General features: G+C 48.2%; 1 protein-coding gene across 4 annotated transcripts in view; it reads left to right on the forward strand.

The window, feature by feature from the left end:
• Nucleotides 1–19,062, forward strand: part of LOC138549941 (rho GTPase-activating protein gacN-like) — a 308,520-nt gene that overhangs the window by 265,769 nt on the left and 23,689 nt on the right. For all 4 annotated transcript variants that reach the window (XM_069642373.1, XM_069642374.1, XM_069642376.1 and 1 more), the window contains one exon: nt 8,227–8,388. In XM_069642373.1, coding sequence (XP_069498474.1) covers nt 8,227–8,388 — 162 coding nt within the window. The remainder of the gene's footprint in view (nt 1–8,226; nt 8,389–19,062) is intronic.

The following is a 19,062-nucleotide window of genomic DNA, read 5'->3' on the forward strand; positions in this document are numbered from 1 at the left end:
ATGTGCCTCCCTTCCTCACATCGCATCTCTCTTGCCCAAATCCAACAAACCCTCCATATATAACAAATCCCCTAGGATTCTGAACCCCTGTACATTCAGAAACTATCTGAATACTCCCAGTCATTCTCCTTCCCATCCCTCAGATTATTATTTCCCTTGCACGAAAAAAGAATATCATTCCTCATGTCACCACTCCCCCATTTTCCAACACAAAACAAACACTTTCTCCCGACACAAAAGAGAACGGAATAATATTAAAGTCGTTTACTTGATATGTCCCAACCCAAGGGTCAGGCAAAGTCAAGCAATTGGCCATACCCACACACACCTGACAGCCCTTTCCTTTCCCCACAGGGAAAAAAGGTGGCGCACGAGAGCACAATACAAGGAAAGCCCAATATGAGCAAGGCAGACCGCACAACGACATGGCTAACTCAGCACAGCAGTTCAAGAGGAGAAAGACAGCACGAACCGAGAGGGTGACAAGGAGAGAAGCGCCTTGCCCTTTACTACCAAGGCCCGTGAAACCTCCACAGAAGGAATCATAAGACCACAAACAATAGCCAGTGTGTGTTGCAAGCAGATGTCAACGGTACACCATGGCCCTCCTCCGCTGATACCCAAGCCGAGAGGAGACGCTTGCCACTGTGGTACCGGCCTTGACTCCAGACACCAGAAAAGCCAAGCTGTTCATCACAGCCAATGAGTAGAAGGAAGAGCCGATAAGAAACTTGAACAAAAATAGCAAACTGCTAATTGAAGAAAGTACAAATAACTGTTGTACGATACGAGAGGAGAACACCAGTTACAGAGGGGTTAGACACCACATGGGTGTTCACTTGAGAAACTCTTCGCGATTACCCTGTGGTTGAAACTACCGTTATCAGAAGGCCTTGGGAACAGGACAAGAAGAGGGTCAAAGTGGTCATATGGGGGTCTAGTAAAATCCTCCGTACAGTCAAATGTCTTTGACCAGCAAATGAAAGTGGAGCTAAGGGAAGTGAATCCCGCACTATTTGAATTGCAAAAGTTGGCAAGAGTGAACCCGACAGAGGTATCCTGATGAAAAGGGGGCAGAGTCTGAAGTCACAGCAAATAGTGTGTTGACAAGACCGAACCCGGCAGAGGGATGTCCATAGTGAACTGTTTAAAAGACATTAAGGTTTGTGAAAGTTACAGAGGAGATTGAGTGAAAAGGCCTAGTGAACCCGCCGGAGAGAGGCAAACATTTGAGTGTCTGAACCAGGAAGTGGGAGATCCAGGGGGTGAGAAGCCATTACCCCAACGTTACAAGAGAGAAACCTTTTTGAATAAAAGTCATAGTGAACCTGACAAGAGGGAGGCTGATATTCGAGAGGGGTATGAGCCCAGAAGATGGGGACCCAGGGGTGAAGAATCATCACCTCAACTGAAATCCGAAAGTAACTTTTGGTTTGTTATTTTGAGCCCATCAGGCCATCGGAAGCAAGAGAGTTAACCACCGATGGGCCTGATACCGCCGAGAACTGTTTGTGGATCTAAGCCCGGAAGAGGAAGATCTTCAGGTGAAAAGGTATCACCCAATGTAGAGTTTGAAAGGAACTTTTGTTTATTGTTCATCTCATCGAGTCCTATGGAGGTAAGGGACTTTTTATAGACAACAGACTCAACCACTGACGGCCCTGATATCTGAAAGCGGAACTGTTGTCTCGTGCTGGGAAAGCTCAAGCGTGTGCTGTGCCCTGTCTTGTCCCGTGCTCAAAACATGGGTAAGGGAGACCCCCAGATACCACATCCTTACTTATCATTTGTGAACACTTATTTCTTTCTTGTAAATCTTATCTCACACCTTTTTGTATTAGTTGTAAGCATTGGCAATAGGTTTTTCTCAGTACAGACCCTTTTTATTAGAAAAGATGCAACTAGAACTGCCTTATTTTTCATTTGATGGTCGTAGCTTGCTCCCATCTTAGCTTTAGGTTAGGCATTTTTCCAACCTGCATATCTAGTTTAATAAACACCCATGAACTGTGATCACTTGTGTCTGTCTATTCTTGATACCATGTCTTCCTTATGGAGAGGAGGGAGTGGTCAGACCAGGATAGAGGGGTTCGGCAAGGGATAGAGAGCAAAAGATCAGTGTAGATGAAGGCATCAAGAGTGTGTCCAGCCGAGTGGGTAGGACTAGAGGGGAGAATAGAGAGATGCAGAGGGATGCAGAGGTCACAGAAGGAGTAGTTTAGAGGTGGACGTCAGGATCGAGGAGGAGAAATTGGCCCATTCTGAAAGGAAAGAGGAGATAGGGCCCGGTGGCCTGTAGATCGTGGCAATGGTCAGAGAGGAAGTAGGAGAGATGCCAAGCTTGCAGGCCAGCTTGCAGACCAGGCTTTCAAAAGAGGAGTCTGGCTGGGTGGGTATGAGGGAAGAAGGGACCCACTCAGGGAAGATCAATGCTACTCCACCAACAGCCTGTCTTGGACTATTAGGTTTCCCGCCACACTTGGGCTTCCTACCCCTCTTAAGCTATTTGGCTGCTTGCCTACACTTGTGCTTACTGCCCCACTCAGGCTATTTGGTTTCTTAGCCCTTTTTAGGCTCTTCAGTTCTTCACCCCTTCTAGGGTTATAGTTGGGCCTGACCGCCCTCATCCCACTTCCCAGGACGCATTGCTTAACTGATTTTTTGCAGCAGCGCCCTTCAGGTAAAGCGGTCTCTTCGTCAGAGGCTTCTCCTTGGTCTTCTGCATCGCTGAGCTGGCGTCAGCATTTCCTGCCGGTTTGGCGAGTGACTTCATGTCAGTTCCAGTAGGTGCTGGTGGACCACTGAGTGGCTGCCTCTATTCTTTTGGGGGCAGGCCCTAGCTATTCCAGCTCATAGGCTCTTTCCAGGCAACCGCGCAGCAAACTTTCTCACTCCACTTCATACCTCACCATCTGTGAAGGGGGGTGGGGTCTTCTCTACATGGCAGGCTGCGACTCTCTCTCCTAGGTAGTTCAGTATAAATATTCAGAGTTGTCTGGTGCAATCCCCACAACATAATCTATGAAGACATTATCTGCCTGGGACAAGGGAGGATAACATTCCCGGTTAAGAGATGGCCTAGCCTCTGCGGGATGGGGGGAATCCCCCCTATTGGGATCCTGCTTGCTCTGTCCACTGGGGTGTGTTCGGCTTAGCAGGCTCACCTCCCTAGTCCCAAGGGGGGTGACTACCCCTTGGGGAGAGCGGATGAATTCCCTGGATTTGTCACAGAAGCCAGAATGATTGCCTCTGAAATGGAAGTGAAAACCAATAAACAAGTGACATGCAGGATTCAGGCCTGAAGCCCAACATCTAGCCCTCATCATGCATCATGTCCCCAGTGCATCTAGGTGGCCAGGACATGGCCATTGCTATTGGATCCAGTTCCTTGGGGTGGACCAGTGCTGGAGGAACATCTAGATGGGGGGTCCTCGGGGAGGGGAGGTGGGACACCGAAGGTTGAGACGCTGTATCCCAACGGACTAATACCCGAGCCATTTACCTGACATGTCTCAACACAAGAGTCAGGCAGAGTCAGGCAATTACCGACAACTACACAAACCTGAATACCCTTTCCCTTCCCCCATAGGGATAAAAGGCATTGCACAATCCAAGCAAGGTCGAACACACGAGGAAGCAGCCATTCCAGGACGGCAGTTCAAACGGAGAAGAAAGGCGGCGAGACCTGAAAGGACGTCAAGGAGGGAGTTGCCCTTGCCCTTTGCAACCCAGACCCATGAAGCCTCAGATAAAAACAGAGTAAGACTTGGAATCACAGGTGGCAGATGGTATGACAGATGTCAGCAGCACTTGGCACCCTCTCGCACTGATAGCCTTGGCGTGGAGACCTGGTGGCCATCGTGGTACCATCCTTGACTCCAGCAGCAAAGGAACTGCCAACCAGCTCAGCACAGCCAGTGAGTTGGAAGAGCCTGATAGTCTACCGGACTGTGTTAAGCTGAAGGTTGCAGTGGCAACAGAAAAAAGATAAATAGAAGGTCTTTTGTGAACAAACTTGGTACCAGAGATAGAGTGGTCCAGCGCCTCATGGGCGCTCAGTCAAAGGTCTCTGGCTGGTACCCCTCTCCGGAACAAAGACTGTGTTGAACATTGTAAAGAAACTACAAGTACCGAGAGGCCATAGGGAAGGCCGCTAGAAGGTGTTAAGGTAGTCATACATGGGTCGAGCCAAATTCGAACAAAGAAGTTTTGTTATTGTGGAACAGGCGTTTGGGCCCGCCTGAAGGGAACGCTGTGTGAACTGTGATGGTGTAAAGCCAGCGATTGCCAGAAGCTAACAGAGTGAGACGAGATCGCCCTTCGGAAGTCTCTGTAAATTGGCAAGCGCTCTGGTTGGTATGAGCCCAACTGAGGGAGACTGATGACAGAGCAGGAACGGAGCCCAGCTGAGGGGATGCAAAGGGGAAGGATAATCACCCGACATAAAAGGTTAACAGAAGGAACTTTGGTTTTGTTGTTTTGGCGCATCAGGCCCTCTGAAGCAAGATACTTTGCATGAGAAGAGACTTGGGCACGGAGGGCCCTGATACTGAGAAAAAGAGCTGTAAGCTTGTGCCAGAGAAGCCAATGAGTGTGCTGTGCTCGAGAGTCCCGCCTTGTCCCGTGCTAAAAACATGGGGATGGGATAACCCGGTCACAACATCCTGACTTATTATTTTGTGAACACTTCTTTCTTTTCTTGTGAACATTGTCCCACACACTTTTGTAGCATAACAGTAAGGATTGGCAATATATTTTTTAGCATTGGCTCTTTTTATTTGACTAGACTACACTATGGGCCTCATTACAAATCGCCCGGTATGGAAACAACGGTGGCGGTAAACCTGCCGCCACCGTTGTTTCCATGCCGGACGATCACAACTCCTGCAGGCGGGAGGTGATGTTCCCGCCAGGTCTGACCTGGCCGGTTTAACACCGCCCGCCTGCAGGCAGACTAGGAAACACCAGCAGCATTACGAGATGCTGCCTGTGTTTCCATGATCCAATGGGAATGGGGATTAACACCATTCCGCCTCCGTGATTCCCGGGAAACCGGGGTTGTAATGTCCCAGTAATTCCGGGAATCACAGAGGCGGAATGGTAATACGAGTCCGGCGGTAACAAGGCGGTTTTACCGCCTCGGTTACCGCCGGACTCGTAATGAGGCCCTAGGACTTTATCATTATTTGATGGTCATAGCTTGCTCCCTTCTTAGATTTAGGGTTAGATTAGGTGTTTATCTCACCCATTTTACAATTTAATAAACACCCTTGAACTGTGATCACTTGTGTTTATCTTACTTTGATGCCATGCCTTCCTTACTTATGGCGTCAGGAATTGGTTCTGACTCAATTGGAACTAAATGGGAAACCCTACAATTTCAAAAAACTCAGTCATAGAGCTTCTAACCCCTCTATTGCCATGAAAGAATTTATAGGTTTTGATATCTGTATCAGTAGGGAGGCCGTTATTCCCCCCTGGGAAAAAGAGGAATGATTCTTACCGATTTGGTTCCGATACCCCCACCAGGGTGTTACATAAGGTTGGCCCCAAAATCTGGCCTAGCGTGGAGGTTCAGGATGGACGTCTTAGCAAGCGTCATCAATCTGGACTTCCGGGGAGACATATGGTTCTCTTACAGAATCATGGCGAAAACCCATTTGAAGTACGTCGTGGGGATCAAATTGCTCAAAGAATTTTGGAAAAGGCTCTATTTCCTCAGTTTAAAGAAAGTGAACAAGACGAAACAGAAAGAGGTACATTAGGCTTTGGGGAAGCTGATAAACCGGTAAACATCGAAGAAAGTGAACGAGAAGAATGAGATATGGGACACTGGCCAACGAGAAGAATGAGATCAGGGACACTGGCCAGCCCGCCCTGCTGCTCCTTCTAGAATTATCGGCAACTTTTGACTTAGTAGACCATAGTATACTATGCCACCATCTCACATCTGCAGCTACCTTCTCTCCAGAAGCAGCATCCTGGATTACCTCCTTGCTAGAAGGTAGAGTCATGAAAGTATTTTCCGACCAAGCATACTACTTATAGTGGGGCCTCACTCTGTACTAAAAAATAAAAAAACTTGACCATGAGTATACAGCATTCAACATCCACGGTACCAAGATCACTGTCTCTTCTGCTGTGAAAACCTTAGGTGGCTATCTTGACACCACCCTCTCCCTCTCTCGCAGAGTAAATGCCACATCTTCCTCGGCAGCATACTCCACCAAACTCCTTACTGCGGCTAGACCCTTCCCCTCTGTAGAGAGCAGTCTAACTATTGCCCGGCCGGTGGTTGGAGCCAGATTGGACTACTGCAACTCCCTGTTCGCCAGTACATCTTCACACAATATACAAAACCTTCGGACTATTCAAAATAATGCCCTACAAGCTGCCTTAAATCTACCCGGAACTGATCACATATCAGATGCCTGGAAAGCAGTACACTGGCTTCCTATTCGCAAAGAATCCTATTTAGCATCACACACAGGTGTATATCAAAATCTGCCCCTCCGTATCTGACCCAAAAAACTGGTATGTACCCAACAGATAGGCCAACTAGAACTCCCTACACTCACAGATTGGTACAACCAAAATGAAAGCGCGCAAGAGCTGGAGGCTCTAGTTTCCCTGTCCTCGCTGCTAAACAATGGAACGCCCTCCCCCCGACACGAAGAGCAGAAGAATCCTATTTGGCCTTCGTAGAGCCTTCAGTAGAGCACTCAAAATCTGGTTACTTGCACAAATTTCTGTCAGGACGTACTAAACTGCACCTTTTTTGTAACCCATGAAAGAAAATGTGTTTTTATGTTACATGCATGTCTGTACATCTGAATGCATATCTTTGATGAGCAACTCATTTAAGAAGTGGGTGGCCAATGGGCCTCATGTAACTGCTTTTTTTCTCAAGCTCCCTGTTGCCTGAGAGTTTGTGCGCACTATATAAATGTAAACAATAAATACATAAAATAAATAAGAAGAGCCTACGATCTATCCCGACCTAGCCTTCGCACAGCAAAATTATTCAGCTCTCGCTGAAGCCTTTTTAGAGGCTATTCCGGAAGGAGAACGTATAGAGAAAGGAAGCCCCCTTTTCTTCTCAAAACAGGGGCTGATATATAGAAGAGAAACATCTACAGAAGGCTTAGTGAAGATACAGCTAGTAATCCCCAACACAAGGTTGTACTGGAGATTGAGCACTCCCATCTTACCGGGGTCACTCCAAAATCCAAGCACATATCAGTGGGAAGTTTTACTGGCCAGGTATCCACGCTGACATCAAAACCTTTGTTCAGATTCATGAAATCCCCTTTTCAAGATTTGGATGGACATCATTGGACCTTTTAGAAATATCTCGATTAGGCAACAAATATGTCCTGGCGATTGTTGACTACGCAACCAGATACCCAGAAGCCTTCCCTATGAGACAATACCACACAACAAATCCTTAAACACCTCAAGCAGTATTTTCTTGGGGTCGGCTTTCCCAAAGAAATACTAACCGATCAAAGTTCAAAATTTATGAGCAAGCTTATGGCAGAAGTCCAAGAGCTGCTCCATCTTACCACCTTACGAACCTCTGTACACCATCCCCAAACCGATGGCTTGGTGGAAACATTCAATAAAACACAGAAATTAATCCTACAGAAATTGGTAGATAAGGACAGGAAAGACTGGGACCGAATGATCCCTTGGGCATTATTTGCAATAAGGAAAACCCCTCAGGTCTCTGCAGGATTCTCTCCTTTCGAACTACTTTATGGTAGAGAGCCTAGAGATGTCCTGAACATGCTCTGGGAAACCTGGGAAGAACAAGAAGAGGCACCCATTCCCATCTCGCAAACCGCTAACAGTCCACATTATATTTTGGGGCATAGAATCTAGTTTTCTCTTCCCAGTTAACACACCCTCTGTTTCTTGCAGCTAGGTGTACACCCCACAGAATACAAGCTCTAATGCATGCCATCTTGGACCTCACTCCCCATATCTGTTAACTTGCAACCAGTGTGAAATGGCGCCGTCTGTCAGTACAAATACTACGGTAAGATTACCTCTTTCATGCCATCAGTGATGTCACTTCCAGTGCATATTACCGAGATAAAATAAGCCTGCTTTGTCTGTGTGTGGTCTGACTGAACCCTCTTCGTGGCTTAAAACCAAGCTTACCTTTTGCTGTTCATTGTTTCTTAAACCAATGCTGTAAACCCAACTTCTCTCCCGTTCTAGGTCGAGCCAAGACCCACCTGAGCAAGACATCCACAGAGCGCAAGAAATCCACAGGGAGCTCCTCTGAGGACGACGATTCAGCTCCAGAGCTTAGTCTTGGGGACATCAGCTCTGAAGATATCTCTTCTGTGCTGGACTTTGGGATGGGCATTGGAAAGCATGGTAAGTTCTCCCACCAGGGCTTGTACCAAGCTGCTATGGAGTCTGTCTAGCATTTCTTTACATCCGTCTTCTTTTCCACATTGGCATCAGGATTTCATTGGCTTGCATGGCTTACAGGCTCCATGTGTTTTGACACGAGACTCTGTTGCACGGAGCTTTCTATAGAATCTCTGTGAATCTTCTCCATCTATGATCTTTCCATATAAGAATCTAGACTAACATCCCATTGCCCTCCGCTACGATCATGTCATGGAGGAGCGGGGCAACGTCAGGAGCTATGGGAAGAAATCCTGTAAAGTGGTCTTGAGTCGAAAGCATAAGAAGCAATCCAGCGCATTCGTAATACCCATTTGTTTAACCTCTTCCAGAGTAGAAAAGCGCCTCTGAAGACAGAGATCTCCTAATTGGGAAATACTTTACATACTCATAAATTGTACATATCCTCTTTGGTTTGTCAAGGGTATCCGTGTAATGTGTACTACTGGCAACAGGCGAGGGTATAGTACTTCATGACACGACTTGAATTCTATACGTTGCCAAGCTCTGCAAGTACCCCCAACTAAATGTTCTGCCCTGGCGGTACAGCGCAGGGAGTTAAGTATCACCGACCTCGGAAGCGCCAGTGATGCCAAGGCTTTATCAATTTGCATGTGCGGCTTGTCTGAGTTGGAAGCGAACCAGTAAGATAGAAAAGCAGCCTGTGCCGCAATTGTAATAGGTTTCTAGGTTGGGAATCGCCAGCCCACCCCTATTCAGAGCAGCAATTAGTTTGTCCCATCCCACCCCAGCTTGCTTACCCAGCCAAATAAACCTTGATATAGTGGAGTTCACCTCCTTGAAAAAGAATCGCGTTATCAATAAGGGGACGCTTAAAAAGATTAAGAGAAACTGAGGCAAGAGAAACCATTTTAACAACAGAAAACCTGCAACAACAAAAAAAGGGAAAGCGGAAGGTGTTGCCATCCGTCAGTCATGGAATGGGTCTATTCCAGTAATTTGACCACACATTTTGGGAAAAGGGTGGTGGAGGATCTTGACAGCTCTATTCCCAAATACTGAGTACTGTCCGAGTGCCATTGAAACACAAGTCCATCCTGATAAACTTCCATCCGGTCAGTGGAAAAAACACTGATTTAGTGGGATTCATTTTTAACCCAGAAAACTTCCCAAATTCAAGAACATCTAATGGGTGTCAAGTTAATAGCAGGGTCTGAAATATACAATACCATATCAACTGCATATAGCGACATCACAAGCTTATGCGTAAACAATTGGAACCCCGTGAATATGCCGCTCCCTAATCAATTCAGCTAAGGGCTCGATAGCCAAAGCGAATAACAGGAGGGAAAGGGGACAGCCTGTTTCGTGCCCACACCCAAATTAATCGGCTCAGAGAGCTGCCCTTTGAAACGCAAACACACGCCACAGGGGCAGTGTAAAACAGGGACACTAAGGAGATCAATTCTTCCCCCACCCCATAAGTCTCAGTAGGGCAGCTCCACAGAGTCGAATGCCTTTTCAGCGTCTGATAGGGTGGCTACTACAGGTCGTTGTTTATCAGTTGTTGAGAAAAGAATGAACATCCTGCGCAGTCCGGAGGAGGTGGACGTTCCATGTCTGAAACCCGCCTGATCTGCCTTTACACACTTAGTCATCAGAGGGGCTAACCTAGAAGCAAGAATTTGTGCCAGCATTTTATTAGCAATAGTAATAAGTGATATTGGCCTATAGGAGGTGCATTTGTCAGCCGCTTTCCCCCGTTTCAAAAGGAGTGGGACAACTGCCTCCCTCAGTCTCTGGCAACCTGTGATCTAGCAGTGCCTGCTGAAACACCCATGGACGGTTTGGCGTCAAGACATGCAGAGAAGGCCTTCTACAAATCGCCCGAGAAGCCCAGGGGCTTTACCTGAAGGCAGTGCATGGATCGCACTCTGAACCTCTTGTAGCATGATAGGGCTGCCCAACCACTCCTGCTTCCTTCTGATTAAACTAATAAAGTGCTATCTGATCTAGGAACCCCACATGTGGGAGGAATAGAGCACTGTGTGGAATTCCTGTAAAACCTGGGTGATCTCCTTGTCAGTGTGCTTTAGATGCCCTTATTTGCTCTTGATGGCAGTAATATGGGATTTGGGGGCTTCAACCCTCGTCGTGTCGGTCAGTAACCTGCCCGGGCACTGACTCTTAGATTTCACCTCACTTTGGGCCGCATCACGGAAGGCTTCTATTTCTCTGTGCACCTGAGCCTGCTTCTTTCGCTATGCATTCCCCTCAGATAACTAGTGCCATTTATCTTTAATTTACAAAACGGCCTACAGAGTGAAAAAGTAGAGAAAGGAATATCATTGTCATATAATGTCAACTAAAGCAGGCTCGCTCTTTTGAGCATCCCACAATACGCTGGAGCAAAAACTCTGCACACTGCCTCAAACCTTTCAGGCTATCTTCCTAATCCATTTCACAGAGCCTTCTTTTTCACTTCATGCAAACTGTTTGCTTTGCTCCAAGCTTTTCGAAAAGTTGCATGTCGAGATGAGGTGCAATTTAACATTTGTGTCCACAGTTCTTTGTTCATTCTGTCACAGATGACTCAATCACAACAGTGTCTAGAGATGGTTCAGGGGCCTATGGCCTCTTCAGGTATGGAACCTCCACCCTAACCGAGGCACCCTCGCCTGCAGGCTAGTATCTACTCCATGGTCTAGTTCAGCCTTTAGCTGGAGCTGATAACCTAAAGGCTGAATGCGTTATCGATCTAGCCCCAGCTAGGGAGAATTCTCATTTATGGCTAATTTCCCTCACCTAGTGAGTCCACCAGCAACTTTGCTGGACTTCTGGAGGGTTTTTTTCCCACTTGGTAAGAGTGTGAGCTTTTCCCCCACTCTTACCTGTGTTTTGCCATGTGTATTTCTACGTTTTTGTGATGGTGGACTCTGAAATACACCACTTCATTGGCCCCACTCTTTTTGTGTGTCACACAGCACCTTCAGTGCCGTGGCACAGGGATGTCTTTGAGGCTTCCCCCGACTCCATTTCTGAGGCTGACTACAGTCCCCCAGAAAAGGGTAAGGTTACCATTAACTTTACTTAATCTACCACAGAACCAGTACACCCCATCTTCCATGGAGTACTGGAAAGGGTTAATTTGTATCCCTTTTTATCTGTACCTCCTAGAGCATTGTTTCGCTCTTTTAACATTTAGACTTGGCTAGTGGCAGTGGTATCTAACCTAACTTTTCTACCGCGCTTATTTTATATAAACGCGGTATTGTTCTTGGCTATTATATTCTATTAGCCTTGAACATAAACCCGCTCGACCAAATTGTCTTTCTCTTGGCTCCGGCTGGGTTTATTTGCCATTTCTTTTTGTTAAAGTCCTTCTTGTGTTTTACTTTGCGCGGCAAACTAGGTTCGCCTTCTTTGTTCACCGTCTTTTGGCAGGCTTCTGCTCAGAAGCCCTCCACCAGGCGCCTGGGTGTCTAGGTGGGCTGAATGTGAGGGAGGGGTGTAGTCACCCCCTGCACAGGGTATCCTAGGAAACCCAAGTCACACTTTGCCATGATTGGCTGAGGTGGTTGTCCAGGCTGGACAATCCCCCTGCTGGGTGATTGACAGCCAGGCTGTGTGAATGGGGTTTTTTGCGCATAAAAGGCAGGTCTCTTGGGCTAGAAGTCAGAGAGTCGCCACTGGAACTACAAGGAACCGAAGAGAAGCGGAGAGTACGACGGCTGCTGTAACTACCCTGTCCCGGTGAAGCCCTGCTGCAGTCCTGAGCTATCTACCCTTCGATGACTAAGAGAAGATCCAGTCCGGAGTCTTCTTCCCTTGAGCCTGGTGGGGATAACCAGCTCATCATCTTCAGCCAGAGGTCGCCTTTGTGGTCGAAATCGCTGCACGCTGCTGTAATGTTCCGGATAGCCACCTGAAGAGCCTCTCCTGTTTTTAAGGAGCACACCTTTTATTCTTTGTCGCTGCTGCCGGCTTCATCGCTGTGTGGTGCAGACCCCTCTTCAGACGTCCTCCTTCACAACAAAGACCCAGGAATCATGGGTCTGCGGGAAACGACAAGGAACAACTGCCAGGGCACCAGCTGCCCCATTGGAACAAGGTACTGTGTTCTACTTGAGTAAACTGGGTGAACCCCTTTTCTTCATCTTCAAGGCTTTCCCTGGTCTTCCCTCCTTCTTATAACTTTTACTTCCGAACATTGACAATATCGAAGTACTTTTGGCTAAGTTGAATCGTGAATTGTCTGACTGTGATCTTCGGCAACAGGTCCCCGGTGCCACTTGACCCTGGCTCCGGCTCTTTGACTTTTGAACTCCTGTCTCTGAGTGTTTCTTGATTCTGTCTGCCTAACCAAAATATTGCCTGTGATTTTTGCCTCCAACTCCCTCTGGGTATCTCAGGTGCTAAGTGTGTTTTTGCCCCGGTAGCATTTCATGTCACGGATACGCGTTTATTTAGTAGACCGAACTGTCAAAAAGTGATTGCAATCGTGTTCGCGGTAACGTGTTTTGTTCCTAACACCGGTTCATTCAAACACAGGGTACTTGCCTTGAGACATACTGTACAAAGTGAATTGTAGTATATGTGACGTAAAGTTTAATAGAAGTGTTGTGTTTATAACATATGGTTTAAAAATATATGTACTTATATTTTTCTACTTGAAACCTTCAGTCAGTGTTTGCCTGAGTCACAGTAATTGTGGTCCCTTTGTGTAATCTCTGCTACTGCTCATATACTCTTGAGATAAGCCTGGCTGCTCCGCCACTGCTACCACTCTGACATAGTAGTACAGGCTTGTACCAAAGGTAAAACTTGTATTGCCACCTGTAGTCTTAATTGTGTGTAGTGGTCCCTAAGGGCACTGCACAGGATTCTGCCTAACAGCCCCCTCAAGGACTTCCTAACTCTTTCTACACTATCCTATGGTTAATGTTCTATATTTGTACGTTTTGTTGGACATGGGAGACAGCACAGTGGTACACGTAGGCATAAACGGATGTCACAAGCTATAGACCAAAGAACACAGTGAATAAGCAAAACACACACATGGGGTTATTGTACACTGCCTGAACACAACGGCACCCAAGTCCATGTCCGAGCCTGTATATAGCTTGGGTTTATGGGCACTGTGGTAAGCTTCTTGCGTATACTCTATGAACTTGAGCCAGGTAGCCACATAGGAAGAGCATCTCCCTTCCGCCAGAGCCGGGATCCTTTCTGATGACAGCATTTCCTATAGCTTCTCCCACCACATATCAAGCACTGGCGAATCTGCATTCTTCCAGTTCTGGGCTAAGTCGATTTTGGCCTCAAGGAGGACGTGAGTAAGCAACCTGGCTTTGCGACCCGTCAGAGGATAAAGCCCATCCCTGCAATTCCCCATTAAGATAATCAAAGGGGCCAGAGGTAAGTCAATAGCCAACAGAGCGCTGATGTGCACAAGAACCTCCTTTCAGTAGGATTGGGCTTTAGGGCATTGCCACTACAGATGGAAAAACGTTCTGATTTTCTGGCAGTCCCTCTAACAGTTTTCTGGATAGGAGGGAGCTATGTGGTGGAGTCTGTCTGGGGTGTAATACCATTGGTAGCAAAGTTTGAGCTGACACTCCTTATCCGTGGTACACCTAGAAGTCCTGTGGGTCCGTTCCCAGATGTGACGCCACAAGTCCTCTCCAATCTCCCTCCCCAGGTCTTTCTCCCATCCCACCATATAGAGTAAACTTTCTTGTGGGTCAAAGCGATCTTGCAGATTGCAATGTCGTGAGACTCTGCCCTTGATCTACCTGCCAAGTATGTGAGTTCTAAGGCATTCAGGGCTCTAGTACCCCTTCCCGAACCATTGGGTGAGACGCCGAGTGTCGCAGCTGAAGCTACTGAAACTTCTCCCCCTCCTGCACTGCAAACTCCCTTTTGCAGTCCTCGAAAGTGAGCAGGTACCTGCCATTGAAAAGCTGTCTGAGTTCCCTCCGGACTCCCAATGTCCAAGCCACAAATGCTGCAGCGTGTTTACCCGGGCTGAACTCGGGATTGTTGACCACGGGCGATAAGGGGCCTAAAGGCATCGCTTGGTAGCTAAGTTCCAATACCTGAGTGTATGAAGTGTTGATGACAAGAGTGTGGGATTGATTCTCCTTAATGTACGGCAGCTGTTTCAAGGGGACCAGGGTGGCTGTATGTTCCAATTGTGCCCACTTTGGTATTTCCCCAGACTGACCCCATGTGAGGATGTGTGAGAGGTGAGAGGCAAGCTAATAGCGGTAAATGTCGGGGACCCCCAGGCCTCCCAAATGTTCCCTATGCATCAAAACTGTTTTAGCAATCCTTGGTCTGCGATTTTATCAAATATAAGCCAAAATCTTCTCTTCTAGCCTATGTAGCTTTGGGAGTGGGACGGCAGTGGGAAGGGTCAAAAAGTGGTAGAGAAGCCAAGGAACAATAGTCATTTTAACAGCCGGGACACGCCCAAGCCACAACATTGTTTGCTTATGCCACCTCTTCAAATCAGACTCTACCCCAGCGAATAACGAGGGATAATTTGCCGTGTGTACTGATTTGATAGAGCTGGGGATATTAACTCCCAGGTACTCAATGTGGTTTCCCTTCCATTTAATTGGCCAAGTGTCCACCAGCGTGTCCGTGTCCCCAGGTGTTTGTGCAATCGCCAGGCCAAAGTATTTTGTGTAATTGACTGTAAACCCAGAGTTTATAACAGCCTTTAAAATAATTGACAATTGCCTATCAATGGGTGTGCTGGGCAAAACTATGACAGAACATAAAAAAATGGCATGACCTACATGACGCCTCCTCTCTAAATCAAAGAAATGGGAGCTTTAAAACATGGCTGAAAAAGACCTGTAAAGAGCACAATACTGAAACAAACATTGTACAATTGGCTACGTTAAAGAATAGTAGAAAATATGTAAAGTATAGCATGAGACGTGAAAGTATTCCAAGCTATGTAACGAAAATACGACAGTATATGCTCATGAAATTTAATTGTAGATACATGGCGTGTCATTAGGCCCAGACACTGCAGGAGATTGACAGATTGTACTAACGCTGTCGGAAGCGGCCAGATTACGGATGCTCTGTTTGGTGAACGTGAGCTCCGAATCGGGTGCGGCTTGACGCGTAGGAGAGGTCCCGCCTAGGATCTAGGACCTTTCCTCTAATTGCGCGAATTGCGCGAAGGAGAAGGCTCGGCTGTGGAACCTGCCTGACGAGCCGAGCTGAGAACACTGCCTCACGGGAAAGAGGCGAGTGCCGCTGCCTTTGATACGCCGGGGCCCCGTACTGTTTGGGAAGCGTGGGAGACGCAACCTTGTACAGCCGCAGCTGGCCTTTCTCTGCCTTGCCCTGCTTGCCTGCCGCCGCCTTCTACACACAGGATCGAGTGCTGCCGTATCCTGAGACAGTCATCAACTGCTAATCAGGTAATGGGCAGCTGACAACTGCCGGCTGGCAGAGCGAGGGTTCAGCAGGCGGGCTGGTCCATGAAGAGGAGGTAAAATAGAGGACGGCAGCACGAAAAGGGGGTAGGAGGTTTCCTGCCTACCTCTATTTTGTAATTGCCGCATTACCTCCACTGCTCCCATTTGTAGCATTAGGTAGCAGAGTACTGTCTAACTTTGCATGAGTGCTCATCATATGCCGGCATCGGAAGTGCCCCCTGCGTAGTACGACAGCAGTTAGCCGTACGGCAGCCACCTGAGGTGTGGCCTGAGGATAGGACCTCTCTTTCGATTGCCGGACCTGAACGCAGATTGCGGACGCCAATTGAGCAGCGCTCCAGCTCGCTCGGCTACGGGGTACGGGGAGCCCTACGGTCTCTGGGGGCGTACTGCAGTAGTGGAAGCTACACCTACGCCCTCTTTCCACGTGTACAGGGGACGATACTGCGGGATTTGAAGAGGACACCAGCGCTCCTATTTATTAATCATTAAGACATAATTGGTCGCTGAATCCGGTTGATCGGGGACAATATCTGTTGAATTAAGTTATTGCCTCTCTTCTCCCGTAATTTGTCTCAACTATATCAATTGATCTTACATAGTGACTAAACCCTTGAACTGATGGCACCCTCTAAAAAACCTTCCATTTCCAAATACAATCTAAGGGAAAAGAAACAGGAGGCAGCCCTGAGACCTATTATGGAAGAAAATAAAAGTAAGAGAAATAAAGTCAAGAAGGGAATCCCTGTTGATCAGGGAAAGATCATGGGTTTCTTCCCTTTAAATGTGCCAGTGGACATTAATTCCACTGCTCTGGAGACACCTATGGAACCAGTGGTCAACATCTCTAATTTGGGCAGTTCGCTCAACTTTGAAGACATCGACAATAACTCTTTTAGATTTGTGTCTGAATATCCAGAGAGGTATGACTCCCCAGACAATAACCCCTCTGGAAAAAGGGAATCTCGCAAAGCCTGAGAGCCCAGTTAAAGATGATGGCAAACTGCCACCTCATGATGGATCATTGATGAGATTATCAGCCTCACCTAACCTAGATATAGATACATCTTTGGCAACTGGCACAGAGAAAACCAACAGTAATTCCCTATTAGTGCCAGAAATTGCTGAACTACTGGCATCGGTGGCATCTTTACAATTTGCATTAAAAATATTGCTGCGGATGTCTGGGCGAATATTGGCAAATACAGATGTTTTGATCAGTGACCTAGAGCATAGACAGAATCTGGCTGAGGAGGCGGAAAATAACTTAACTGAAGCCATCTCAATAGCAAACGAACTGCATGAGCCACAAACCATAGCTCCAAGCATAGAAACATCCGAACATCCAGAGATATTGCCAGAGTCATTGCCTCCTCACAAGCAGCGTAAACAACGCAAGAGGGCTAAGTTAGCATCCGGTGGAGCTAGAACCAGCAGCCAGGGGGCGTCACCTCCTGAGATGGGGAAGCCCATCCATCGCTCAAAAAAAGCAAAAAAAAGAGCTGCTCGGGCAAAGAAACAGAAAGATTTAGGCAATGGCCGCCTAACGAGCTGGTTGATCGCTGGGGATACAGAAGCCCCGGACGGGGTAGACGAACTTGAAAATACAATGAACAAATCTTTATTTGAGGACGACATCGTCCCAATAAATACTCCTAAAACAGCTAGCAAACATGGAAGTCCACATTGCTCTGTATTCTCAATATCGGATCCCATAAAAGAAAATGATGCCGTCTGGGGCAACCGTACCTGTATTATAAAAAATCTGTATCAATCTGATAAATGTACCTGGCTTTCGCGCTCTGAATTTTTAAAGAGATTGTTTTCTGTCCCCCAATTAAGGGGCCGATTCATGGAACCAACGTGCGCCGAAAATCTAGGCGCAAGCAGAAAAAAACAGGCGCACGCGTGCGATTCATGGAAGTCCCTGCGCGTGTTCACCGCGGGATGTGCGCCAAACCCGTGCATGGCGCACAAGTCACTGCAACATCGCGAAAGGCGTGCGCGACGGTGTGCGACGCGCACATTGAAAGCGCACAACCTCAGCGCACACAGCAGAAAGTGGGCGGGACATGGGGCGTAACGCGCGGAATGGGGAACAACACGCGAAAATAAGGGCGTAACTGGGGATGCACTGCACGGAAGCAGAGGTAACGCCCACACGCACACGAACCACACGTATTCATGGAATGGAATAGGGCAAACCCACGCACAGCCAAAGCCGCGCACAAGCTGAAACATGTCCGCCACACGAAGGCAGGCGGTAGAGTCCCAGCGCATCAAAAAAGTGGCGCCGCGGGAAGTAAAATACGCGATTGAGCGGGGTACGTGTATTCCGGGTGTGCGCGGGAAGTGACACACGCGAATGAGCGGGGTACGTGTATTCCGGGGGTGCGCGGGAAGTGACACACGCGATTGTGCGGGGTACGTGTATTCCGGGTGTGCGCGGGAAGTGACACACGCGATTGAGCGGGGTACGTGTATTCCGGGGGTGCGCGGGAAGTTACACACGCGAATGAGCGGGGTACGTGTATTCCGGGGGTGCGCGGGAAGTGACACACGCGATTGAGCGGGGTACGTGTATTCCGGGTGTGCGCGGGAAGTGACACACGCGATTGAGCGGGGTACGTGTATTCCGGGGGTGCGCGGAAGTTACACACGCGAATGAGCGGGGTACGTGTATTACGGGGGTGCGCGGGAAGTTCCACACGCGATTTGGCCGGGTACGTGGATTCCAGGGGTGCGCGGGAAGTTCCACACGCGATTTGGCCGGGTACGTGGATTCCAGGGGTGCGCGGGAAGTTCCACGCGTGATTTGGCCGTGTACGTGGATTCCAGGGGTGCGCGGGAAGTTCCACACGCGATTTGGCCGGGTACGTGGATTCCAGGGGTGCGCGGGAAGTTCCACACGCGATTTGGCCGGGTACGTGGATTCCAGGGGTGCGCGGGAAGTTCCACACGCGATTTGGCCGGGTACGTGGATTTCAGGGGTGCGCGGGAAGTTCCACACGCGATTGAGCGGGGTACGTGTATTTCGGGGGTGCGCGGGAAGTTCCACACGCGATTTGGCCGGGTACGTGGATTCCAGGGGTGCGCGGGAAGTTCCACACGCGATTTGGCCGGGTAGGTGGATTTCAGGGGTGCGCGGGAAGTTCCACACGCGAGTTGGCCGGGTACGTGGATTTCAGGGGTGCGCGGGAAGTTCCACACGTGA

Source organism: Ambystoma mexicanum, chromosome 1q, assembly GCF_040938575.1.
Source record: "Ambystoma mexicanum isolate Mex_15411 chromosome 1q, UKY_AmexF1_1, whole genome shotgun sequence".
NCBI classification, from domain to species: Eukaryota; Metazoa; Chordata; class Amphibia; order Caudata; family Ambystomatidae; genus Ambystoma; species Ambystoma mexicanum.